The 26,598-nt window shown below is 50.7% G+C and overlaps 1 protein-coding gene across 16 annotated transcripts in view; it reads right to left on the bottom strand.

Moving 5' to 3' along the window:
- MSI2 (musashi RNA binding protein 2) overlaps positions 1-26,598 on the bottom strand; it is a 184,098-nt gene that overhangs the window by 47,569 nt on the left and 109,931 nt on the right. For 15 of the 16 annotated variants that reach the window (XM_048967182.1, XM_048967175.1, XM_048967170.1 and 12 more), the window contains one exon: positions 22,949-22,997. The exons of the other annotated variant lie outside the window; for it this stretch is intronic. In XM_048967182.1, the coding sequence (XP_048823139.1) occupies positions 22,949-22,997 (49 nt within the window). The remainder of the gene's footprint in view (positions 1-22,948; positions 22,998-26,598) is intronic. 16 annotated transcript variants of the gene reach the window in all.

The following is a 26,598-nucleotide window of genomic DNA, read 5'->3' as shown; positions in this document are numbered from 1 at the left end:
ATAAGACCAAGGGAGAGAAGGGAAGATATACACAGCCTGCACCACACCAACAAGCACTGCTCAACTCTCACTCCTCTGCCAGGTAAGAACACCTGATGGGCATCCATACAGCACAGCTCCATCCATCGCAGCCTGGCAGTGCGGAGGCTCACAGTGCTGTGCTGAGGGACACGAACCCACAACATCCCCCAACAACCACAGCACCGGAAAGAGGGAACATCCCTCCAGTTGTGTTCCCTCTTTGCATTTCATCTTGGTACCCGATGATCCCGTTTGTATTTGTTTTATGCCTCTCTTTCTCTCCCCATATTTAAGTTACTTAAGCAGTGAAGCACAGCAATGTCCAGTCCTACCATGGCATTATTTACGCACCTGCTTTCTTGTTTATACCAACAGTTTTGGCAGCCAGACCTGTAAACCGTAATAAAATGCATTTTGAAAAGCTTAAAAAAACAAAAAAGGAATGTGACCAGACAAGCCAGGCATAATAATATTAAGGCCCATGTCAATTAATTTTCCCCTCCTCTTGATAAACGAGCCCCATTCCATCCATTAATAATGAGGGAAGAAACAAGAAAAGTTGACACTGGTTTAATTTATTTGCTCAACTTGCCTGGTCATATTTCTCCCTGTTGTAAAGCTTTCTGGTGCTGCTGGGAATTGCAAGTGGCTCCCACACAGTCGATGCACAGATTGGTGTGAATCAATACAGTTCTGCTTTATTCACACATCCCTTGTAATCAGAAGGGAAGAAGTTCCTTAGCAAGCGATCTCACAGCCGCCAGCCCACCTGCAGCAGTAACAGGGCTGGGGGGGAAGGAGGGGCCAACACAGCAGGGTCTGCTGCCTCCTCTCAGAGCAGAGGTCAGGGCACCTCCGCTGCCCAGATGCAGAACCAGGACAGTCTGGGTCTAACCCAGAGCTGTGCGAGGTCCCTGGGAACCAACGGGACAGCCGCTGCTGTGCTCAAAGCGGAGCCCTGCAGGACCTGCACAGCTCAGCCCTGCGCCTCTCCCTGCACAAAGCACGGAGCTCCCCCAGCACTTCAGGTCCCACACTGCTTCTCCCCCACTTCCCAGTTCCTTCTGTGACGTCTCCATCTGACAACCACAACTTGGCTCATTACAGCTCAGAGTTGTTTGAGACAAAAGCTGTCAATTCTCATTTGTTATTCCTTGTTATTCCTGTTTCCTGAGCGGCACGCACAGAGAGGAGATGTTTCTGTCTGCTGGGGAAGTAACTCCCAGGCCTGCAGGCTATGCCCTTCGGATGGCACACACCTCACCTCCACACTGGGGCTCAGAGCAGCGATGAGAAACTGCTTCACAGCACTGCCTGCACACTGGGACAGCACAGCAGGGCAGCAGGATAACGGGCACCAGAGCCACTCGGCCTTTGCAGGCAGCTGCGGTACTCGGGTCCCTCACCGTCCTCCCACAGCTGCATCTCGAGGGAGCATCATTCAAAAACAACCCAGAGCCAAAGGATAAAGACGTGGGCATGGAGAATGAGAAAGCAGAGCAGCACGCGGCGGTGCTGCAATGGGCAGAAAGCACCACGCCGCCCTCTGGGAGCGATCGCCCCGCAGGGCGCAGCAGGGGACACCGAGGGCACATCCATCACTGCAGGGACCTGCTGTGACACCACCAGGCCTGCAGGGCTGGGACACCCCGCTCCCCCCAGCCCCGCCGGCAGCACCTCACCCGCTCTAATACATTTTTCATAACAACAAGTCTTCATTAAAATTTTATTCTATTAACATTCTGAAATCAAACCAAAGCACTGAGTACATAATGACTTAAACGCACACTACACTGCAACTTACTAAATGCCAGCTTTATCATACTGTTAATTAACAGAAGCCATTAATGCATTCACAGATCATTTAGACGCATTAAAGTTGACCTAAGAAAAACTGCACGTATGTGTGATGCACTTGTATCTGCATTGTGTCTGAGTTTCCCACACGGGGTGAAGATGAGGATGGGGAGAGGAGCAGGAGAGCGATGCCAGCAGGCTGCCCCATGGGTGCTGCCCCACATCCTGTGGGCCTCGTGCACTCCCTGCCTGTCAATTCTCCCACAGTTTATTACCAAATTTCTAAAATATTACATTTTTTATTATATCCAAACTCACTTTATTGCATTTGACAATACAGATAATCACATACCATATGCTCTAATGTTTTGAAACCAATGCATGTTGACAGCAGTTTTTATTTGTGATGCATAATTCTATCCAGGGCTAACAAAGGCGACGCAGCGCTGAGCCCGGCACAAACGTTCTGTCACTGGGGGAAATCTCTTTTTTTTCTTTCCCATTTCCTTTTCTTCATTTTAACAACAGATTTACAACACCAGGAGGAAAGTTGTTTGTTTTTGGTTGAGTAGGAAATTGGCTGAAAAGACAGGCTTATCAAAGAAACGTCCTCAAAATATTAGAAACTGGTTGGGGTTGGTGATTTTAATTACTTGCATTTGAAGCTTACTGCTAATGGGGTTAGGGAAATATGACAGCTCATCCCTGAGCATAGGGTGGGCTGCGGTGTCCTCACTCCTGCACAAGCTCCACCAGGATGGCAGCCTGCTGGGTCCTCATCTATGGGCAGGATGCAACAGTTGCCCTCAGACGCTCTTTATCACAACACAAAAACCCTTCCATTTAAAGCAGCTCTGCTGCTGAGATGGGAAGCAGCAACGTGTGCACACATTGGGCACTCATCTGTTGGTCTGCAAGGGATGCAGAGCCACTGCCACCCAGCATCATCCCACTGCACCAAACGGCTGCACAGAGACAGCACCCCACAGCGTGCAGCCATTCCAAGTGAATAACACGGCAATATCATACCTGATTAACTCCTTTCAATGGAAAAAGACCTAAAATCCCTTCAAAATAACATGAAAAAAGGGGAAGAGCTGAAATGCAGCCTCATGGTGTGGAGGAGCTGCCACTGTGTTCAGTGCAGCAACAGCTCCCACTGCCTCCCAGTCCCTCATCTCTGCAGTGCCTGCGAGTTCCAGTTGTATCTTATATGGAAGAAAGAGTTTGTGCTGAACCCACGGCCTGGCGGCTCAGCTTGGTGCCACGTGCATGGGAAGGACAAGCTGTCCGAGTGGCTCTTTCATGCCTCTCCTGACTCACACAGCTCCACTACAAATGCTGGGATGAGAAAAAACGCTGTTTCTGATGTACTCTAAAAGGGAACAATGGGGACACAAAGTACACCTAACAAGAAGCAATGAGCTCTTGCAGCCTCCCTATGACAATCGCAGCTGGGCTCGAGCACAGCCCAGCCGCACGCTGCCAACACAGCTGATGATCAGCACCTCCCAACACCCAGGTTTCTATCTGTGCTCACACCTCCACAGCCCCATTCCTATCATCCCCTGCTCCCCATCCTTGAACAACATTCAGGAACACAAGGAGAGATGAGGCGACATGCCAGGAAGTTGCCCAGATCAGGGATGCTCAGAGCACGTGCTTGGTGCCCTGCAGTGCTGGGAAAGCAGCCTGGGCAGAGCCCAGCTCCCAGCACCAGCTTTAGCCTGAGAGATGGCAATGCTGTTCAAACCAAACAGGATGCTATGTCTAAATTAAGCTGTAATGACCTGCTCTGAGGTCTTTATTAGTCAGGTAACGATCATTTAAGAGGAGGTTACAATCTTGAGCCAAGGGCACCTAATACCATTACTGAACTTGTTAAAACCTGCCAAGCAAGTCATTATTTCTAACGCTATTTCTTTTTCTCTTAACACAGCTTTCTACCTTTCTCCTTGCGCCGCTTGGCCGTAAATCCCAGGCAGCACCTCAGCTGCTCTGCCCAAGGATGGGAGCAAAGGCTGTACATGCTTTCACACCAGCCCAGCTCTGCTGCTCTTCAGTGGGGATTTAATCCTTTCCTCAAAGCAGCATTCTGCATTCTGATCCAACAAGCAGTACTTCTGGCCACCACCTCCTTCTCCTCATTCTGTTACGCCATCCTGGAACAGTCATTCATCCCCTACATCCTCCTCCTCACCCATCCTGCAGTCTTACAGATGCTCACATAAGGAAAAAACAGAGCAGAACAAGCACGGAGCTGCACAGCACCAAAAGCATGGTGGTGGAGGAGCCCACAGGAGCAGCCCTGAGCCCAGCAGCGGCACAGCCCAGGGACAGCAATGCACAGAGATGGGTGCCCACGCAGCACTGTGGCTCTCAGCCCCAGGAGGTGCAGCAGACGCGGCACACAGCAACCAGCAACCCCAACCAGGAGGGAGCGAAGGCAGCTGCATCCCCGGGTAACCCAGCACGGACAATATTATGAATGACACGAGCAAGCTGCCAGCTCAGGAACTCATTACTGTCAAGGTACAACATGGCTGTCTGCCAGGCCCCCAGCTTTCACACTCGCTATGCCAGAACATCCACACACAATTTAATTGCATTATAATTTCAAAAGTGCTTTTCAAACTGGAAAAAGGCATTCACTGATTAACCAGCGAAGAGCAAAATTGTTTATGAAATTGAATACAAAAAGCTACAGAAATGTAATTGGGTCGTTCTAGCACCTAATTTTCAAGCCATTTTCCCACTTATTTAATCACGAGATACAAAAGGAACTAGTGAATTGACTTCATACTAATTAGATTACTCCCTGCGATACTCCAGGCCCATATTCCAACTGGTTGATAGCGCTGTTTTAAAATGAAAAAAAATAAAAATGCAGCAACAGCTTGTCAGAGCCATAACGCATTTGTTTCCCATCAACCTCATCGCACAGGAGGGCCAGAACACCCAGGCCAAATTCCCTCTACCCCACCAGAAACCACCAGCTTCCCTGTAAAGGAACGAGAACTTGGTGCCAGACCTCTACAGCTGCTCCCCCTGTGGTGCCATGAAGGGTGGTGGGGCAGCCCTGTGTCTGCAGCAGCAGCAAGGTGAGAAGCTGCCCTCACGCTGCCCACGACCTGCTCCATGCCCAGTACAATCTGCTCTGAGCTTCTCCCTCTCATTTTAAGTTTTATTAGGTACAACATATTTGATTATATAATCAAACAGAGAAGGTACATTATCAAGATCCTGCAGCACTTCACAGGGCATTTCATCAGCATATCTGGGGCTGTGCCAAAATGAATTAACTTGCATTATGTTTCAAGTACATATTATTGGCTGTATTTGTCTCTGAGTTTAAGCACGCACTTGCTCTTACAAAAGAAATCTGAAATCTTTCAATTATAGATTTTTTTCTTTTTTTAAGGTGTGCTTTTTGAGAGCTGTTTTTTTCTGCAAGAAAGCAAGCAGAACACCCCACTGCATTCCAGGAAGTCACTGGGACTGAGCACAGGATGAGAAGTTGTTAGTGTTTATTGATGCTCTTTCACCAAAGCAGCACACAGAACTGCAGGTACCCAAAGCAGGGCAGGATGGGGGAGCACAGCACAGCAGCACAGCAGCACAGCTCCTGGAGCAGCACCACCAGGCTCAGCCCTGCCCCGCTCACCCCCCCTCCGGCTCAGGCACCACAGTGCCCCCAACCTGACAGCACGACCACAGCACCCAGACAGGTTGGTTTTCTGTGTGCGCTCGCTAAGCTGTACCAGGCTGCTCCCACACCACAGGGATGGAGCCTCACGCTGCCCTGCTGCCTGCATATCAGTACACAAAGAAACAGAATCAGGCAGGGAACAACAGAAACTATTTCAGGAATTGAGACAAATGCTGAAGAGGGTCAAGGGAAATACCAGCAGAAATGAGAAGCTTAGCCTCGGGTTAAAGCAATACCTCTGAGCTGTGCAGTATGACCCCTCGGGCTATAGCTCCAGGCAACACATAACATTCTTGGACAGCATTAAACCCTCAGACGAGGCCCCATTCCGCTGCTCATGCACTGTGTCGGTTTTTGCCTGAGCAAAGAATGCATGCTACTGTGAGAAAGTGCCTGGCTATGACAGATGCTTTGAATACATGCACCATTTGTTCCTCTGGATACACATGTAAAGAGCAAGCTCTGCGCTGAGCTATTCCTGGAAGCCCGGCCCAGTGCTGCTCAGCCAGGCAGGGGCACAGCACAGCCAGCAGCACTGCTGCCTCCCTGCGTGGGGGTGAACCCAGCAGCCCCTGTGCCACCTCCGAGCAGAAGGAATGGGGGGAAATCCCTCCTGTTCATAAGCTCAAGACTGCAGGCAAAGAGAGATAACATCAATTCCTTCGTGACATAAATGCTCATCAGAGCAAACAGGTTTAGGTTGAGAACGCACTTCAAGTAAATGATGAATAACATTAAGATAATCACTTTCTTACATATATATTTAGAGCTCCTATACATGGGAAAAAACTCTCAATTCAAATAATCAAAGACATTAACATGAGTTAGAAATACAGGCCAGCTTCCCCTTGACAAGGAGGACCACCCATGGATGTGGCTAATGGGAATTGCCCCATGGCAGCACAGGGCACAGCACTGCCCAGCAGCATCTGTCACCTCACCAAAGGCACTGGCACCTCTGTGGGGCAGCGATGGGCTGCACACAAGCTCTTTCCCAGCCAGATGGAACCTGGTGAGGACAGGAAGGCAGGGAGCAATGGACTGCAACAAGCACCTTGTCTGAAGGAGAACAAAGGCCATGCAACAAAGTGTCCAAAAGAATGGACAAATAAGTACAAACATTATGTAGCACAGGCACTTCTAGAACGAGTTCCCTGAAGCTTAAAGATCTCTTCTGCCAATTGAAACAGCCTGAGCAGATCTTGTCTCTGAAAACAGAGCTGTTACAGTAACAGCTCCGGAGAGGCCACATCACACAGGGCAAAGGCTGACAGAAACTGGTAAGGCATAACATATACACACATTTTTGATTATAGAATCACCATGGTTGGAAAAGACCACCAAGATCATCAAGTCCAACCATCAACCCATCCTCACTGCACCCACTAAAACATGGCCCTAATACACCAGACATACAAGCCCTGCCATCTGCTCACATGAGAAATTCAAAGCCAGTCCCCGAACATGCAGAAAACCGAAGCTCACACTCAGCACCACTGCATGGAATGCTCTGCCTACCTCCCGTCATCTCAGTTCCCATTCCACACAGACAGGATCCTCCCCATGGGGCAGTGAGCTCCGGGCACGGCAGGCACAGCCACTGTGAGCAGCACTGCATGCATCCCCACAGCCGTGACCTGACACACACCCAGAGCCATCACCTCCGCCCAACCCCATCTGTGCTATTAAACCAGGGCCACGTTCTGCTTTTTCAGCTCTCTGCCTCGCAGGAGGAGCATGGGCAGGATGAACACACAACGCTTCAGCCTCGCTGGGGAAGAGGAGCTCATCTATTTGCTGGAATCATTTGTTGGTATTAACTAATCTCCTCTTGAAGTGACCGCAGTAAACCTAACATTTCTCTATTTTCCACCACGGGAAGCCAGGCATAAAGAAAGCCAAGAGTGTATTTTGGGAGCATGGCTGGAGAGATCCCATTGTTCTTTGCTGCATCAATAAAAGCAGTTTTGCTGTTTGATAGTATGAAGTGCTCGAGAACTGGATGCAACAAAGGAGCAGAATCACCCTGGGAAAGAAAACTTTTAATAGGGACCACACAGCGCCGAGCAGCTTTGTGACACAGATCTGCTGGTAACAGAACAACACGGCTCCGAGATGGGCACAGCACAGGCACAGAGCCCAGGTCCCCCTGCTAATCACATCCATAATTTCAGTATGCTTTCCAACACTCGCCAGATACGATGGGAAGCTTTGCTTCCCTGGCAGCTGCTCTTCAGGAGCACACGCTGGCAGGGAAAGCAAAGAGAGGTGTTCCCTGCAGAGTGCTGTGCCCGGGGTGCCCATGCCTCCCCATCCACTGCTGCACCATCTCTGACCTCCACTGGCCCAGACCCCCACATCCACACCCAGCCAACAGCCTCTGCTCATACCTGCAGCAGCACACAGCACTGCCAGCAGCCCCAGCCCAGCTGATGGAGCACGCACAGTCACGGAGACACGGCCTGGTCCTGCCATGCAGGCATCAAGGTTCAGGTGAGAACACTTTACTTCCTGGTCTTCAAGTTGGACAAAGAGATGGCCTTGGAGAAGAGGTAACCTTTTCCTATTGTGTCCACAGGCACTCAAGAACAAAGCTGTGGCAGGTATTACCCTGCCTCAATCTTCAGCCTTTGTGTTTAAGTCCAGCCCTTGCAGGAACAATCAACCCCAGAGATCGAAGAAATGAAGTCTATGATCTTTCATACTGTTTTTGAGAAAAACGTTATCACTGACAGTTGCAAAAACAGAATCATTTGCTACAGTGTGTAAAAGCAGCCATGTCTGCAGAGAACTGTAATGGGCTGTGGTCATCACATGCTGAGTTTTCAAGCAGTTGCTGGGGCTCACCTTAGGTATGAATCAAGTTACAGTCACCAGATTAAATTACCAAGGGTAAAGCACACAGTGCCCCCCCCACTTCCCCCTCCCTGCCTCTCTGCAAATGTTCTTTTGCTCTGGGATTTCCTCCATCAGTACACAGCTCCTCATCACACACACTGTCTGGCAGCAGGGGAACACAGAGCTGGCAGCCCCAAATTTCTCCTCCACTGACCTACACTGCTAGTCCAACTTGAAAGATAATGAGCAAACCTCTGGGGCACAGCACACACAAAAGCTGCCTGTCTTACTAACAAGGTAGGGATGGCCATTCCCACAGGACCATTGGGTGGCACTGGAGAGGTGTGGGGATGTCGAGCCTGTCCCCATCCACATGGGAGGTAGAGGGCTGACCAACATGGGGACAGAGCTACCAGGCCCACATCTCCCTCACCCATCAGCCCTCAGTGACCTTGGGCATAACCCCACTCTATAGGACCTACATCTTGTGATGCAGAAAGGGAGAGCTGCTGTTTGTAAAACAATCGGGATGAAAGTCCCTATATGGAGAAAGAAAGAAAAAAAACAAACCAAGAAAAGCCTTGCAGCTCTGCGAGGCACAGCACAAAAGCCTTATTGCCAGTCAATGGGAACAGACTATTTATAGCTGAGGATCATTAACTGTATTAAAAAAAGTTTGATGTTCTCTAACAATCTATGTCATTTTAAAGCGCTGGCCTTCCCCTGACGGCCGGCTGATAACTGGAGCGGCAGTGCTGAATAGAGGTAATTATACGCTAGTTCAATAGGCTGAGCCCGCAACTGCGCGGAGCCTCCTCTGAATGCAAGCATGTCCTTTCCCCAGGGCTCCTATTTAAATATTATGCCAGCTCCCACAGCCTACCGCAGGAAGAATGCTGCTATGCATACCCTCATAAAACTGCATAATTAGGAATAATGCCTTGGTTTTTAACAAAATAAATCACCACACACCAAAAGAAAGTACTAATTCCAGCCTACTGCTGGAAGATGCCAAGCAAGGGGAGCATTCTTCTCAAGCACCAACAGCACATATTGCTGTGCCGCTGTGAGCTGGAGGGCAGGGCTGGCAGACAGCAAAGCCACCTCCTTCACACTCCTGGCTTCTTCCTCCTTGGTTCCCCAGGCCTCCCCACTCAGGCTGCTGCCCTTTGCGTGGGTGCTCCCCTGCACTGAGGGGTCACACCACAGGCACAGACTCCATGGAGAGGTGCTGGTTCCGCCGTTACCACCCCGGCTGCACTCCTCTGAGGCTGATTAAGACATTAAGGACAAGGCCCAATTGATTCCCATCCGGCTCAAAGTTTATCAGCTTGTAAAAAACACACAGTCGAGGAAACACAGATAATGCATTGCTGATTGTTATCACCAAGAATATAAAGCTTCTGTGATATGACACATCGAACATATGGTTTTAAAGACTTAATGCTTTGATCTGCTGCACGATGCCACTGTCATCTCAGTCTGGCAGGACTGACACCCACCTGACATCAAGCTTCCATCAACTGCACGGTGCACTCCTTCACCAGGCACACTAACAACACAGCCATGCCTGCTTGTACCTCAGGCGGGCACACTGCAGGCCAGCAGCTAAAATCATTTCCCTCAATGGACTGTGCAGCCATGGGAGCCAGTATAAAGAGAGCGATCGATCTATCAGATTACTTCAATGTCTGCTGAGCCCAGCTGAGGCCCTCTGCCCTGCAATCTGGTCTTTAAATGGGCATCACGCACTTAACGCTGAGAAGGGACTGGGGAGCCCAGCAGACACAGCAGGTTTTGCCACACTGCAAGGGCAAGGTGGTCTTTAGTCCCTCAGCTCTGACTTCCCACACCTGTACCAACCGTACCGCATCATTCTGAGCAGAGGGAACGGGTCCTTTGCTTTAGATGGAAATCATCACTCTCAACTAAGCATCACATTGCTTCTCCTCTATCAAGTCTGGCACCTGCAAACTGTTAAAGCCATTTAATGAGCTCAAGGCAGCGGACAAAAGGCAAGTACATTGCTATCCACCACCTGGCAGCAACAGGCAAACCCAGGTTCAGAGCTGGGCCCTGCCACCAGCACACAGAGAACCTGCAGCAAGGCTGAACACAGCCAACCCTGCCGTGTCCCCTGCAGCAGAGACAGCAAGCCGGTGGATGGCACCCCATTAACCAGGGGCACTCTGACTGCAGCTGCCCTGAGCATGGGGACGGGCAGAATGAGAGCATGGAGAGGAGCTGGGTGGCAGAATACCACTGGTGCTGGGTTTCTCAGCAAGGCCAGAAGCTCTAGAAACGCAATGCAAGAGCCCGCATTTGCTCCAAGAGCAGCTAGTCTAATTACCTTGCCAAGCCTCCTGCGTTGCTAAGAACCTTCCCTTCGAACTCTTGATAATAAGGGCTCTCCTTCAAAATACTCCACGCAGCCCTTGTTTCCCAAGTTGCCATAGCTACAAAGCGGTGTTTCCGTGTCCTTTCAGCCTGGTACAGCTTTATTAGCACCCGGCTCCCACGAGGGCAGCAGCCAGGCCTAATGCTGCTGATCCTCCCTGCTCTGCTCACGGCCCCAAACCAGCCCCGAGCCCCACACCGCTGTGGTGATGCTTTGCAGCAGATCCCCCTGCATGGGCACTGAGCCCCATCCCTCACAGCCAGCCCAGGGCCACTGCTCCCCTGCACTCTGACCACGCTGTGCTCTGGAGATAACCCCAGCAGCATCCGGTTTATCTTCTGCCCACAAGCAACACAAAAGCAGGCTTTCCACCAGTCAGTCATGAAAACTTCCAATAGATCAGGAACAGAGATATCTGCAGCATGCTTCCAACCTGTGCAGAAGGGGCAGAGCTGCACATGGAGGTTTCAGCAACCAGAGGTCCTTTTCCATGCTCAGCACAAGGCCAAATACAAAAATACATTGCAGCTTTAAGTTGTTTTTTTTTTTTTTTTTTTTTTTTTTTTTTTTTTACTTCCCAAAAAACTTTCCCCTGCAGGACCAAATCTGACCTAAATCTCAAATAGCATATTTCCTACCTGTTAACCTGAAAGGCAGTATTTTCCTCATTTCCACCCCTGTACCAGATCTGTACACAGTGGCTATCCATGTCCTTCAGCTGGCAAGAACTCTAAACTCCCAGGAAAAAAGAGGGGAGTGCAGATGAGCACACGATCCAGCAGCACTGACATGGCTGCCATCCCCAGCCTGGGACATTCCTGGTAGCATTAGCAATGCCCATCTCTCAGCAGGCAATTAACTGGGAGCATTCAGGACGGAGCTTCAGATGAAGAGCAAACCCTCAGCCACTAAATCCCATCCTCAAATAATGAGGCTTTATTTTCATTCCATAGCAATAACACTGCACTGTACCCTCTTCCCTTATTTTCCTCCAGGATGTACCATTAACATTAAAAAAAATAATCCAGCAGCCAGCTTCCACCTCCTCTGTACTGTTCACCATTTAATTTGAGAATTAAGCTCTGCTAATGGACACAAACCACCATTCTGAGCGTGCAGGCAGCGTTAATATTTGAGCAAGCCAACAACAACGACGACACAGAGGACTAATACATGCACGGTCATTCTTTCTAGCAGGAAGGATTCGGTTTTAATTTTCACAGAATATTAAAACCAATTTTAATTAGATTATAGCGGTGCCTTCCCAGTAAGTGCTTACAAGGGGAACAGGCAGAGCAGTGGAGGAGCCCAGCTGTCCCAGGGAGCAGCTCATCACCGCCCTGCTCCGAGGCGGCTGCTTTCCCCATCATGCCCACCTCACACTTTGCAAAGAGGCTGTCAGAGGCATTTAGTCACAATCATTTCTCTGGAAAATGAGAAGTGAGCCTGACAAACAGGAGTGTGAGGGAAGAGAGAAGAAACAAATCCGTCAATACGTGAAAGACATCCTGTTCCTTCCCAGTGACCCTACACACCAAGGTCTGCTGCTTCAAAGAATAAAAGGGGAACATCTCCAAGGAACAGTTAGTACATGGCTGAGACCAGCACTGCCTCTGCTGGGTTTGTCTTTAAGAGACAACGAAACCACCCTTACGCTTCTGCTACAAAGGGAAACTTACGAACAAAACAAAACAAAACAAAGCCAAAAAATCTTAAACACATAGATATAAGCTCACCTTCTGTAAGCCCACAGGTCAGAGCTCCAACAGCAGCAAGGAGCAGCACCGCTCGAGACACAGCAGCTCGGAGGCACAGACCACCGCTCTGGGGCATCTCCTCCTGCTCTGCCCAGGGAGCACATGGACACCTCTGCCTCTCCCCACAGCACCCCACAGCACCCCACAGCTTCTGCTGAAACCCCAGAGCAGCTCAGCACACCCAGGAGCTGAGCCCAGCTGCAGCCACTTTATTTCTCCTCTGCAGAATTAAATACACCTGGGCACTGCCCAGCACCGAGGGCTGAACCCACCTGCAGCTGCCTGACTTCTCATCTGCAGGATTAACGACACCTGGGCAGAGCTCTGCTCACACCCAGCAGGACCAAGCACAGCTGTGAGGCAGGAACGGTTACCAAAACCCTCAGTGAACGTCTTGGCACCACAGCATGGCTGCTCCTTCCCCTCCCAGTCTTGGACAGGAGCTGCCCTGCCCGTGGAACAGCACAGCAAAGAATGAGGCGCTGAAGACCATGGGCACGCACCCCAGGGGTTGGATGCAGGGCACAGCTCTGTGTGCTCCACTGGGCTCGTTGCTGCAGGTCAGCCCGAACAAAGCACACATCATCCCCTGCCATGTGCTGCTATGCTGGTGACGAGTGCCTTTTTAGAACTGTTTTCCCTTCTTTTTTATTTTTTCTCCTTCCCACTTTTTACTCAATCGGCCGCAGTGTTTACAGCTCACTACACCACAAATCCTTATTTCATGTCACCCACTGGCCCAAGCTGTCCCCACTCACTGCTTCTCCCAGACAAGTTAATAAGATGGAAGGCTCCCTGGAGGCCTCGAGCCAGCGAACATTATCACTTGGAAGCAAGGCAGAAATACTGACACATCGGAAATGACTTCAAGCCTATTAATTACCCTTTCTTCTGTGGCAGATCTTTGAGAGAGAGCCTGACAAATTGAAAGGCAAGAGAGCTCATCCTTCCTGCCCCAGAAAAGCCCCCACCCACGTCAACAAAAGCAAAACACCTCTCCACTCGAAAAAGCCGCTTTTGTTTCGCTATCAATTAATCTATTGACAATTAGCTGAAATGGAGCCGCCCTTCCTCTCAGCTCCCGCAGGGCACAGCGGGCAGAAACCCCACACCACAGCCAGACCTGCACCCCGCAGCACAGCCTGCCCCTCCTGCGAGGCATCCCAAAGCCCCGCACAGTTGATCCTGTTCTTCAAGTATTAGATAGTAAATGCACTCCTACGTGCAACGTGGCTTCTACCGTGGGCTTCCAGCAAAGTCTATTGTGGAAATAAATGATTGGATTTCTTATTCAAGAGCTTCATATTTGACAGTTAATTCTGATGCAAAATAGCCACACAAGTCCGGATGAAGTCACTACCTTCAGCGATGGCTTCATTTTTAAGGTTTTCACAGTTCCTGTTTTTTTTTTTTAAAGGCTACAAAATAACTTGAACAAAATCTTTAAGCCATTACCTAGAAAACTATCATTAAATCATTTGTTCCTTTTTATTAGTATCATTGTAATTAAAGAGAATCGTATTTCAAAAATACATCTTCAGCAGCACTTATCACAACCCATCCCCGCAGCCTATCAATTAGTATTACAATAACCTCGCTCCCTTGTTGCCTTTGCTATTAGCATTTTGATTGAATGTCTGTTGAAAAGTGACTGGTAACAGAAGATTGTGTTCAGAAAGTAATGTTTCTTTATTCGCTTTCATTGAAGCTTGTCTAGTTGTCTCCAGTTCCTACTCAAAAGAGACAAGACAGCTCCAAAAGCAGTAATTTTGATGCAGGATTATTTTTTTCTTCTCTGTGAGGTGAGGTAGATTGGGTTAGGCTGGACACAAATGCTATTAAATCACTCGATGGCAGATATGGGAGCTTCTACTGCTGTGACCCCAGCGCACAGGGCCCACGGCGGTGCCCCAAGCACATGGGCAGGGCTGGCGAGCATCCCGCAGAGAGACTGGTTGTAACGACCATTAATAATGCATGAACTACTCGGGGAAGTTTTGGGCCATGTTTATCACTAATAGTTCCGAATGTAAAGGGCAGCAATCCATTACACGGCCCTCCGTGCTTCGGGAGCAGATCATGACAACTCGGGGAGAGCCGAATTCTGCAGCCGTAATAAAGCCCTCTAACAAAGGACAGATCTGTACCGAACGTCATTAAGGAGGGGAAATGGATGCATTCAGCAAGTACCATGAATTATAAAGACAAGAGTTCATTAAATCTACTACATTAAAATAAAAATGACCTGCCACGTCAGACAGTTCTATTTACTGATATTCCCACCGCTGATGCCTTCCCACTGATAAATGACATCCAGCGGGCACAGCGCGCGCGTCACAAACATTTCAATTACCCAAACGCGCAGGAGTCTCGCAGCAGCACCGCGATGCCAATAACAACAACCTGAGCCCCAGGTGGGCTTTTCTGGCACTGGGGGCAAACGGAACGGCCCCACAGCCAAACGCTGCTGCTGCCACCCGCCCCGGGGCAGCACCCAGACACAGCAGTGCTGAGTTTGATACGATCCCACAGGGCCACGGTGCAGAGCAGGGTGAGGAGCAGCCGTGCCACCCTTGTGTCGCTCCCGGTCACTTTGCCCCATCTCCAGCTGAGCCCTGCTGTCAGCCCTGTGCCCAATCCCTGCGGACACCCCGTGTGCCATCAGCCCCGGCTCTGGGAAGCCTGTGTCCCCAATAACCCCCTCCCCTCGGCAGGCAGCCAAGAGCTGATAATGGTGTCAGGTAGCAATTTCATTTTTAAAACATTCTTATCAAAGACTTAAGGTGAAAGATAAGAAGAGCATAGTAAATCACCATAAAGGAACCACTGTATAGGACACGGTATTTTACAAATCCAAACAGTTAATAAAACGAAAAGTAGGAATATAAAAACAAACTGGGCCATTCTCAGGGAGAGGTTGGTGCAGGGCTGTGAAGAGCTGACAGGCTCAGTCACCCAATGCAGGGACACAGCACTGCACCCTCCTGGGCTACACGCTCAGTCACACACCTCTTCATACGGACCCATCAGTAAACACAGACACCTATTTTTCATACCACTGCCCACAGTTGCTGGGTTCTTCTACCCAAGTCACCTGACCTGGAAAGCATCTGTTGTTAATGCCACTGTTTTATTATTTATCAAATCCATTTCTTCCCCCGATGACTAATTTCCTGCTGCAGCTGCTCCCCTCTGCGCTCTGCAGCTGCTCCTGCCCTGCGCTGCCCACCTCCAAGCCCTGGCCGCGGGGACGCAGGCAGGCTGCTGCCCTGCAGGGAACCCAACAGCCGCTGTGAAGCTGTTACCACAGTCACACAGAACAGCCCCTCACCGGGCTTCTCCCTGGGGACATGGAGGGATGGGTGGGGGCTGTACCTGGGGTCAGGGGAGGACTTTCCCAGCACGGATGGAGCTGCATGCCCCATCCACAGCAGTGCCTCTGGCTGGATGCTCTGCTGGGCGCCGTGAGCATCTGGAGGTGTTTCTAAACAGATCTCCAAATTATCACGTTACTTTAAGGTGCTTTTCCTGGTCCAAAAACCACTATATAAATTAACAACAACAACAACAAAACCTCAGCAAAACCGCTGACCTGCAGTCTTTTGCAAGAAGCTGTTCTTCAACTTATTCTATCACATCCAGCAAAAAAACCCACCAGATGTTCATACCTCAGCTATAGGTAAAAAAAAACAACATACAATAAGCAGAATCACTCCTTGCCAGAATGTATTTATCAAGTTAATTAAAGAAATCTTGAGTTAAAACCTGGTGTTCTGGGAAAGACACTGGAGCACAGGTAAGAGGGCACTGATGGGGAACAGCACAAAGCACACCAGCTCGGTCAGTGACAGCCCTGCATCCCAGCACCCATGGCAGTGATATAACAGCCCCTAGGGTGCTAACAGAGGAGCACTGATGAGGTGCACCCATACAGGAGCTGCACTCTTTGTTTTAGGGCAACAGCTGCCTGGAAAGCAGCACTGCTCAGGGGCAGCGCAGAGCTTCTGGTGCCACCAGCACTGTTTGTGTCACCCTGACTGCTGGATTCCAGGACCTGAGGAGGTGTTATCTGCTTGATTAGATCTCTGGGAGCTCTGAGCTGTGCCCTTCTGCAAAGAAAGGCAGCGGCAGCACACGGGCACTGGCTGGCAGCAGGAAGGTATGGGAGGAACGTGGCGCAGCACTTGTGCCCCCGCGCTGCTAGGAATGCCCCCACTGCTTTCAGAAGGCTCTGAAACCTTTATCATCACAGCAGATACAGAGCATGGATGTCGCAGGAAGAAATCAGAGATCTGTGCCCCAATGTGGACTGAGCGGCTGCACCAGAACGCTTCCAGCAATGCACTGGGAGCAGAACAGAATGCAGCAGGACGGAGCACTGCAGGGTGCCCTGTGCTCCCATCGCACGTTTTGCAATAGCTGCTGCCTTCTCAAGGTCACTCCACCAATTTTAATTCTGCTCGCTGTAGTAAGACTACCCATCTATGTAAATGCTGCATTTTGTTCTCCTCCTGCTTCTGGCTTTTCTGCAATTAACATTTTCAAACAGTCCCACAAGACCGCAGCACTACCTGATAATCACGTCCTGCTGCTCCATGCAGGCAGAAGGCTTCTGGTCCCACCAGTGAGCCGTCAGAGCGGTGCAGGCTCCCTTCCATGCAAAGACCATCAGCACTTCTGCTAATTTCTCTGGGCTCACACCGGCTGCCCAGCAGTGGGGAGGAAGGTGGCAAAGTGCGGAACTGCAGTCCTACTACATTACCTCACTGCCTTCTCAATGCTGAGGATGGTGCTGCCTGCTCCTGCTGCAAGCACTCATCCCATCCAGCATGCTGACAAGTAACACAGCCATTATAATTCAAAAACTGTCTTAAATATTTGCACAATCCTCACCTTCAGGTTCCTGAAGAACCTTCCAGAGATGAGAAGGGCTCCACTGATTTACTTTGCACACTCCAGCGCTACCACAGTCTAATTACACTAAGCTGTTGACACCGCTCAGCACTGAGTGAGTGGGAGCTCCTCGAGGCAGGGACTGTGAACTGAGGCTCCACGGGATGGAAATGCCCCTGTTGCTCTGGAGGTTCTGCTGCCCCCAGCCCGGAGCTCCACCAACTCCTCCTCTGGGATGGGTGTTCCAGATCCCCTGTCCTCTGCAATATTCTTTTAAGTTGGTATTTACCTTAGAGTCTAATTGTGCAGCTGGAGACTTCCAAACTAATTGCCATGTTGGGTTTGCAACCTTTACTGCAGGTTGGTGGGACTTTTTTTTCCATTTTATTACCACATTTGTTTGTAAAATGAGAAAATAAAAATGTCATGCCATCCCCTGAGTGCCGCTAGCAAGCCAAGCTCTCCCTCTTTCAGAATAAGCATTCACACATGTCTGTGCCTTCTGTGTGTCCTGGACAGTGCAGCTGTTGGCTCCTTCTGCTCCTCTGGATGCAGCTTCCACCACTGGTCCAAAATGGAGCAAGGAAGAACAGCAGCAGGACCCAGCTGGGCCGCTGCTCTGAGCCTCAGGTGGTGCTACCCGGTGTGGGGCTGGCACAGAGCATCCTATAATTACCTGGAGACGCATGGCCAGCACCTATCTGCCGCTCTGACACAGAACCTCCCAGGATGCAGGGCTGTTACTGGCTTAAATGCATTTATTCCTGCACCTCGTGCAAGGTGCTCTGATGCAGCAGTAAGTGGCGCCGGCCAGGAAACCAGAGCCCAAGGCTGAGGGGCACAAGGCTTGGTGGCCCCTCCTGCTCGCTTTGTGGCTGCTGGCACAGAAGAAACGAGCGGTGCTGGGAGCACCATGCAGGAGGCAGGGCTGGGACACAGCGTGCAGACCCACATGGTGGGGGATGGACACGGGTGGGCTGCAGGGCCACTCCAAACCTACAGGCTGCAGCCCGGCTCCTGCATCCCACCCGGCGTGGGTCTGACCTCGGGATGGGAGGCAAAGAGCTGGGAGCGCTCTGCTTCAGCCTTGCTGTCATTAATATGGTTTATGACATGAATATTTATAAGTGAGGATGTGATATTAAAAGCGTACACACATGAAATATTAATATGGCACATGTCATAACTGCAAACCCAACAGATAGGTGTGAATGATGGCACTGTAGCTCAGCCATCACCACTTCCACTGATAGGTCTGTAAATGGTAAATAATATTAACTAATTAATCTTCACAGCCCTCCTTGGAAGTTTTGAAGCAAGTATTTGCTTACAAACCATGTGCAGCTCCTCTCCCCAGCCCGCTGGCTGGGCAGCAGACTGACACGGAGCCGCTGCTCCTCACAGCACTGCCCCGGGTTGGGCTCTGCTGCTGGGAACGCTGCGCTCTGCACAGCCGCGCTCTCCAGAGGCTCATTTACGAAGCGATAGAAGCGACAAGGGAATAAAAGCCATCCTCATCCAGCAAAGCGCTAACAATAATGCTGCCTCCATTTATATCTTATGTCACGACTTTCATCCAAAGCTCTTACAGCACTCACTGCACTCAACAAATGCCAGCCCCGTGCGGATGCTTTTCCAAAGGCCCCGGGTCAGAGCCAGGAGGAGCTTCCCTGCAGCCGCCTCCTTCCAAAGGCTGCAGGCTCCATCCCAGCTCCCCAGGCGCGGTTCAGCAGACACAGCTGTGCTCCGGAGGACCAAAGCAGGCAATGACTTCTCTATGTTTTAAACACTCTCCTCAAAACCGCTTAGCGATGTCTTTTTAAACACACGTGACCTTGCTCTGCTTGAGAGAGACGGCGATAAACAAATAATTGCTGTGACTCTTAATTATATTTATATCTCATCTAGAAAAATGTCAATTAGAACTTCAGAGGTCAACTGCAAGACTGAGGTTCTGGCAGTCGGGCAACGCAAAAGGCAGTTTTACTCCTGAGAAAAGCACCCTCCCTGGCAGAGCCCCGCAGCGTCCCGCTGGCAGCGCCCCCTCTTCCTGCAGTGAGCACAGGGGCAGCAGCACTGCCATGCAGGGCAGTCACTGAGCTCTGCGCTGGGCTGGGGCGATGCTCTGAGCGCCCACACGTGGGACACCGCGCATCGCGCAGCCGGCCTGTCTGACTTTAATTTTGTTTAGTTTTCAGATTAAAGAAGCCCAAATCACATGCTGTCACTTCCCTCCTCTCTCCCCTGCCATTCCGAACCACGTGAGAGTTAATTGATATGAAAATAACTCTGGGGGCTGCACAGCTTTGGAAAACATATAGCATTACATTTAATACCAGCAATTACGACTTGGGGGATTCAATCAGTCAAAATCTTTATTTTCCTTTCTGCACAGTCAAGCTGTGGGACTGCTGCAGCACAGCACACAGCCCTGCAGGCAGCATGGGGTATGGGCACTGCCCACAGAGAGCACCCCAGGGCACCACCTCTCCCCATCGCCTTCTCCTGACTAGTGTCCACCTACTTGCTTAACAGCCACAGAAAGAAAAGGGAGAAAGGGGTTCCTGAGCAAATTCATCCATCAGGAGACACTGCACCCTGCTTTCCCTTCTGCTAAGAACCAAGGGTGGGGAGATGAGCCTGCTCCCACAGCCCTTGCTCAGCAGCCAGCAGCTCCAGGCAGGGCACCCCCAGGGATGTGCCCCACACCTGTCTGTGCAGTGAAGGCAGAAGGGCATCATCATCTTGCAAGGTTCCCTCCAACCCCAAAGATCAATAACTAATGCTGAACTCAAGATTTTATCTGCTCTTTGCAAGGGTAACGAAATAACACCACCCTCGCTTCTACTTTCCAATTACTGAATCCTTTCAAGACTGACCCAGTGATTTTCAGCTCTGTGAAATTTTAGGCAGCAAAAGAAGTGATAAAAGTGATCTTCCACAGTGCTTACGGAACTTGTGTGTTTTTTCTCCCTATACAGAAATGTAGAAGTACAGTGCAGGGCACAGAAATTCCACATTACCAACCTTACCCAGAAACAAATGGAATCATAAAAGAAGGCGATGCGGACAGCGGCCTTCTACACGTCCACCCTTTGCATCCCACTGCTGAGGAGGGGCCTCGCAGCACGAGCCTGGTCCCACCAAGGTCAGCCTGCTTTTCCAACAGAGCTCCAAGCAGCGAGTGCTGCTCCCACGGCGTGCGCACAAACTGCCAGCTGCCCACCCGCGTGGCGAGGCAGATAAGATGGAGATGCAGCAGCTCTGCCTCTCACTTCCTTCACAGACCATGAAGGAGTGATGGGGTATCAGAAAACAAAAGGACATCACAGAGGAAGCAAAGTGGTTCGCTTGATAATATTTTAAAGGGTATGAAAGTTCTGTGCTCCATTGCTCCATCAGCGTTTCATTTGAGGCCTCCCAAGGCATTACTAACACTGCTCAGCACTGAGCAGTTCTGGGATTGCCTCCGTCTGTGGGGGCTACATGTGAGCATGGCCACACCAACTGCTACCGGAGCACACAGGCAGCACACATGGGACAGCCTTACACCAACAGACATCCTCCATTTCCTTGCAGCAGCAGAGAGTGAATTCTAATACTTTTCCTTGCTCACGTTGATCATTCTAGGCATACACTAACTACAGTAAACCACAGCGGATATTTTATCTGCCATTTCTCTTTCCCTTGGCTAATTTGACGATACAGATTGCAACCCACAAGTGGTTTTAAGAATTGCTATTAACGCTGCTGCTCGCATGCTACTGCATTTTAAACGTGTTTCCAACACAATCAGAATGTCACAATTTGTAAAATCCAGGGTGATTTTATAAACGATCGATGCCACAGAACCCGCTCCACGATGACAGCCTGCCCGGCAGCTCATTAGCCTGATTAGTGGCAGCTACCTGCACAGGGAAGGAGAAAATGTCTGGGGAGACAGGCTCAGCTCAGACACGGGGCCAAAGACGGCTGCGCCTCCTGAGTTGTTATGCTTGCTTCTTCCTCCCTCCGCTCCATGGCAGAGGTGAAGGTCAGAGCTCAGCCGCAGTGTCCCCCTGCTGCAGGGCTGGCTCCTTCCTGCAAGAACTCGGGCCGATCCCAGCAGGGCTGCCCTTGGGCTGTGAGTGACAAGGACCGCTGCTGACCAGGAAGCTGAAGCAGCCGTGGCTGAGACAACAGCTGTGTCAATTGAGCAAGCCCCTCCGAGAGCCACGGCGCAGACGTGGCCGGAGCGTGAAGGCCGCAGGACAGACCTCCAGCTGTGCACCCCTGCGGGAGCCACAAGCTGTGCTGCCTCCAAACACGCTTCGTGAGAGCAGGAGGAGGCAGCACCCATCGGTCCCACTGCAAGGGAATGGTGGCACAGTGCTCCTCATGCCCCCGGGGCTCCCCAGCTGCTAAGGCTCTGCTGGAGCTCTGCTCCTCAGTGCGAGGCGCTCACCCGGACCGCAGCATCATTTATTTCTGCTGAAAGGAAAGGCCATAAAGCTGAAATAATCCTCAGCTCATTTTCACAGAGCTGTACAAGCAATAATGAAACCTTATCTGTCCACTGAAATATGTGGATGGGATTCGTTTTCTGGAGATCTTGCTCACTGTTATCGACACATGATGAGCAGCCCCAAACTTCACAACCCCAGCGAGGGGCTCAGCACCCTGATATCCTGGTCTCAACCCCTACTTTACACCCAGCTCACCCCAACACCCACCGCCCTGGTACAGCCTCTGCACATCCTGTGACATGGGTGGATCCAGGGAGAACAGCCATGGTCCTCAAGCTTTGCAAGCCCACTTGGTCACCTTTCCCACAACTACATGTAAATGATATCATCTGAGCCAGCAGCCAGGCCCCACTGACTCTGGGCCAGGGAACATCACTTCAGGTTCCCTGAACAGCAGCCCCAGCCAACACCCCCAGTGCCACCAGCACGTCTGGATCTCAGCACTTCTGCGCCACATGGCAACACCTGGTGTGAGCCCAGCACCACTGCAGGACCCCGAGCTGTGAGCATGGCTCTACCAGGAGCACTGCAAACAGAGGGCAGGTGGGCAGCACAGCGACCAGCACTGCAGGGATGACGTGTGTGCAGGGAACAGGAGTGTATGCAGTTCTACCAGCAGGGTTGGGGCTGACCCTGCTCGGATGCACATCCCACGGGGTGAACAGTGGGGACACAGAGACTTTCCCTCGCTCTGATGCAGCTCCCTTCCCTGTGCCACACGCTGGCGCCGGGCTTCACCACCTCTGGGGACTGCACAGAGCCTGACAGTGATCCTCCCAAACGTAAGTCATCAGGCTGACCAGAGAAATCAGCTCCAATACGAAAACCCACATGGGACGTGGCATTACATGTCACACAGCCCTTCCTCCGTACACCCACAGGACACAGGGAGCTGTCTCAAACATGAGGAGCTCTGCTGATTTAGCTCCACTGCATTTAGCCACACGGTCACCACGCTGACACTGATTTTGGCTGTGCTCAGCATGCCGACTCTGTCACAAAGGTGATGGCTGAGCTGCTGCTCTCTTACCTCTATGCCTGTTGGTCGTCTTGTCAAACATAAGCATGGCGTCCTCTACCTGCAAGACACAAGGGAGAGGCGTGCTTAACACACCCAGCTGGGTTGGCAGAGGCACACAAACACAGCGGGATGATGGCGGAGGCCTCGGCTCAGGCAATGCAGGTGCATCACATCTCCTTCCTCTGGCTCAGAGTCAGCATCGCCCCTTGGAAACCTGCTGCTTCCAACCTGTGCGCTCGCTGACATCTGATCCTAAAGCAGAAAAGCGGACGTTAGCAGTACTGACACCCTACAAAGCCCAACGTCCAGGCGGCCCTGCCAGCTCACCATGCCCCACCTCAGCCTCTTTCCCTTTTGTAGAGATAAAGGAGGGCTGAGGAATCATGGATGCAAATCACGCCCGTGACTTCTCCAAATCAGTGCTGCTGCCTTGGCTGTGAATTGGGAGGTTTCAAGGAGCGGGAGCAGGGCAAAATCTGGTCAGCCAAGAAAGGTATTCAGAGGGTTTCAAAGGGCCCTTTGAAAAGCTGGAGGAGAGGGCAGAGGGAGGGGGAGAAAGTTTAATTCGCATCAGGCCTGGCATTTCCACTTCAGAAGAGAGATGACTGATGAAACGTACTGAAGTGCAACCAAATTGCTTTCAACTTTCATTACTATTTGCATGATTTATTCCACCTCCGTTTAATCTGTGTAGCCACACCTAACATTTTACACTTATTTTAGAAGGTTGTTGGGCTGGGATTTCTCACCACGTTTTGAACTGGTGCTCAGGGGCTGTGGGTCAGTCCTGCACGCTGCAGGAAAGGTCCTGCAAGGCCTGTGAAAAGAATTCCAGGCTTCCTGCTCCTTGTTTGAAACCAGGGGCTGATGAAAACCTGCACCATTGCTAAATTGCAGGAGACATCAGGGATGGTTATCTTTTTAAGGTGTTTTTCTTCCATTTGTTGTTTTTTTTTTCCCCCCTCTGATTTCTATGAGATTTTCATGTATTTACACTCAGGATTTCTATAAACCACACACCTTAGAAGAGTTCACAACATCCTACACGCTCCCCTCACCTGTGCAATGCCACCACGGACTCCTCCTCCCATCACAGCAGTCCCTGCCTGCTCTGTGCAGATGGCAAAACACAGCTCAAGCCTTTTAACTGCTGCATTAAAACACACTCCAGGATACAGCAAAAATGCAGAGCAGCAAAACCTTTTGTTATACCAGGGTGCATTTAGCAACCTGTCTCTGGTTAACTTGCTCTTGACTTCTGCAAAGTGCTTTGCAAAATGTGTTAGCAGCAGCTAGAGACAGACAGCAGCATGCCTCCCTAATGCCCACCATCCATGAGACCTAACAATGCTGATGCAATGGAAATCCAAACCACACTAAGCACAAAGCCACTTGTCCTGCTGCCTCTCATCACTTGGAGGAAGAAGATTCACAGGTCTGAGCAATACTGGGATGCTGATAAGGACGGCGCTCCGCCCACCACGAGCACTGATCTCCAAGTAAGGTTACATCTATACAGCAGATCTTGTCATTCTCACAGCTCTTGGCCCCACGGGCTGTAAGAATGACCCCTTGCACTCAGTGCCAGTTCTGGAGACCCACAGACCCCTGACTGCGGCTGGGAGCTTCAGGCTGGAACCCCGGGTGGGGGAAGCAGCTCCTGCAGCCGGTGTCAGGTTTGGATGGAGCACACTGGTAACGAGCAATAATCAGGGGGGTGTTCTTGGAGCCAGCTGGTGCCCTTCTAACAATGCCTAATTGGTTATCTTTTCTGCTTCCTAAGGTCAGAACATTTTATCTCAGTCTCTGCCCTTTTGGAGTTTACCCCACCCTGCGTTATTTTGTAGGGCAGCCATTGTAGCAGAAGAATAGGCTCTTTCCTCTATAGTCCGGTGACACAATGAGACTTCTTGAAACCTCCTGAATAGACAGAGTGCAACGGCCAAAGAAAAATTCTATTAATGCTTTGCAAAATAAAACATCTGAGAGCCGGTCAGACAAGCAGGAGAGGAAAATCAATACGCAGAGAGCAGCGCTTAGAGAAACTTTTCACCGGTTGCAAAAAGGTGGTGAGGGTACGGGAGGGAGGGGGAGAAAGAAGCTGATTAATGCAGAAAACCCATCAATGGTATGGAAATCTGGCAGAACAGCAAGAGCTGAAACTGGAAGAATTTGAATATACAAAGGGCTGAATAGAATGAGAAAACCACACTGCCTCACACGCTGCCCGTTTCTCACGGTTCTCTGTGAGTCTAACACAAGCGGCTTGTTCGAGCCCTCACCAAGGAGAAATAAGGGACGCAGTCAAGGTAACTGGCAGGAAACCCCGTAGTAAGCAAATTGATCCCTGCTGCAAGGGGAGAAAAAACACAAAGCCTGCAGATGAAACTCAAGGCGTTCGGTAGCGGTGACCCTCCCGCAGTTCACCCCTCACAACGCGGCTCCTGCGCTGCCCTGCGCTCGGAAGCTGCTCTGCAGGGAGAGCTCTGCCAGCCTCAGACCAAAGCCTTGCTCTGTGCCACAGGAAGTTTTCTGCAGGGTCAAAGCGGGGCTGCAAGGCCCATCAACTCCCAGAGCCGTGCTCCCCCCAGGCCCTCTCCCCCCCAGGTCCAGAGTGCCGCAGGGCCATCTGCACGGTGCCCCGAGGCAGCCCTGACCAGTGCACACTGCTATGGAGGCCGGTGTGAACGGCCGCGTTACAGTGCTCAACTCGGAGCTGAAAGGGGCTGATGAATCCTACCTAATAATGAGCAACAAATGAGAGAGCGTTTCAGAACAAACAGTGTCTCTGCACTTACAGCAAAGGAAAGAAAGTTGCCACCCAACGCCAGGAGCAAATGGACTCCGCGTGGATCTGAAGGACTTCTCCCCTGCACAGCACACACCATACCAACACCCAATTTAGACCCGGCTTCTTATACAAAGCCCAGGTAATGGGTTTTAGTTTGTTTAACCTTTTTTTTTCCAACCTACTTGGGGCTCTGAGAACAGGAAGGGCCAGAGCATTGCTTTAATCACCGCCTGGAAGGAGGAATAAGGACTAAGAGGAGAAGAGAGAAAAAAATGGGGGAGCCAAAGGCTTTAATAATCCTCACAGCTCCAGGCTTATTTAAAATATGCCCAACTAGTTCACAAAGGGATCCACGGAGATAAATCTATTTGATTTTCTTCCACTTTAATGGCGACATATATTTAAAGCAACAAAACCAGGATGACCTAAATAAGATGACTATTAATTGTACTCAGAAAAGCTCTGAATTTAATGCAACGGATCCAGCCAGAACTAGAACACACGCTTTTCTTCATTCATTCCTCCCACTTTCCTCTTAAGGATTTTCAACTCCTCTCCTTTGCCCGGGTCCGTCCTGAGCGGTCAGAGATGATCAAACACGGCGCAGCCCATCACCACTGGCGCCCTAATGAGTGAGAAGGCTGAATCCTCTCTGCGGATGAGAGGCAATTCCGTGAGTTGCCCGAGGACAGCAGTTTCAATCAGCCACCGCAGGCAGCTGAATCTGCCGCAAAATCAGTGAATGCTCAGCCAGAAAACGGCAATGACTCAAACTGGGGATTTTCTGGGAAACTTCACGTCTGGTCTTTTATTTCTGCAACCTGGATTTGGGTGCTGGGCCTCATCAGCTGCGCTCAAACCAGAGCTG

This window comes from Lagopus muta, chromosome 20 (genome assembly GCF_023343835.1).
Source record: "Lagopus muta isolate bLagMut1 chromosome 20, bLagMut1 primary, whole genome shotgun sequence".
Classification (NCBI taxonomy): Eukaryota; Metazoa; Chordata; class Aves; order Galliformes; family Phasianidae; genus Lagopus; species Lagopus muta.
This window is presented reverse-complemented; position numbering and strand designations above follow the sequence as displayed.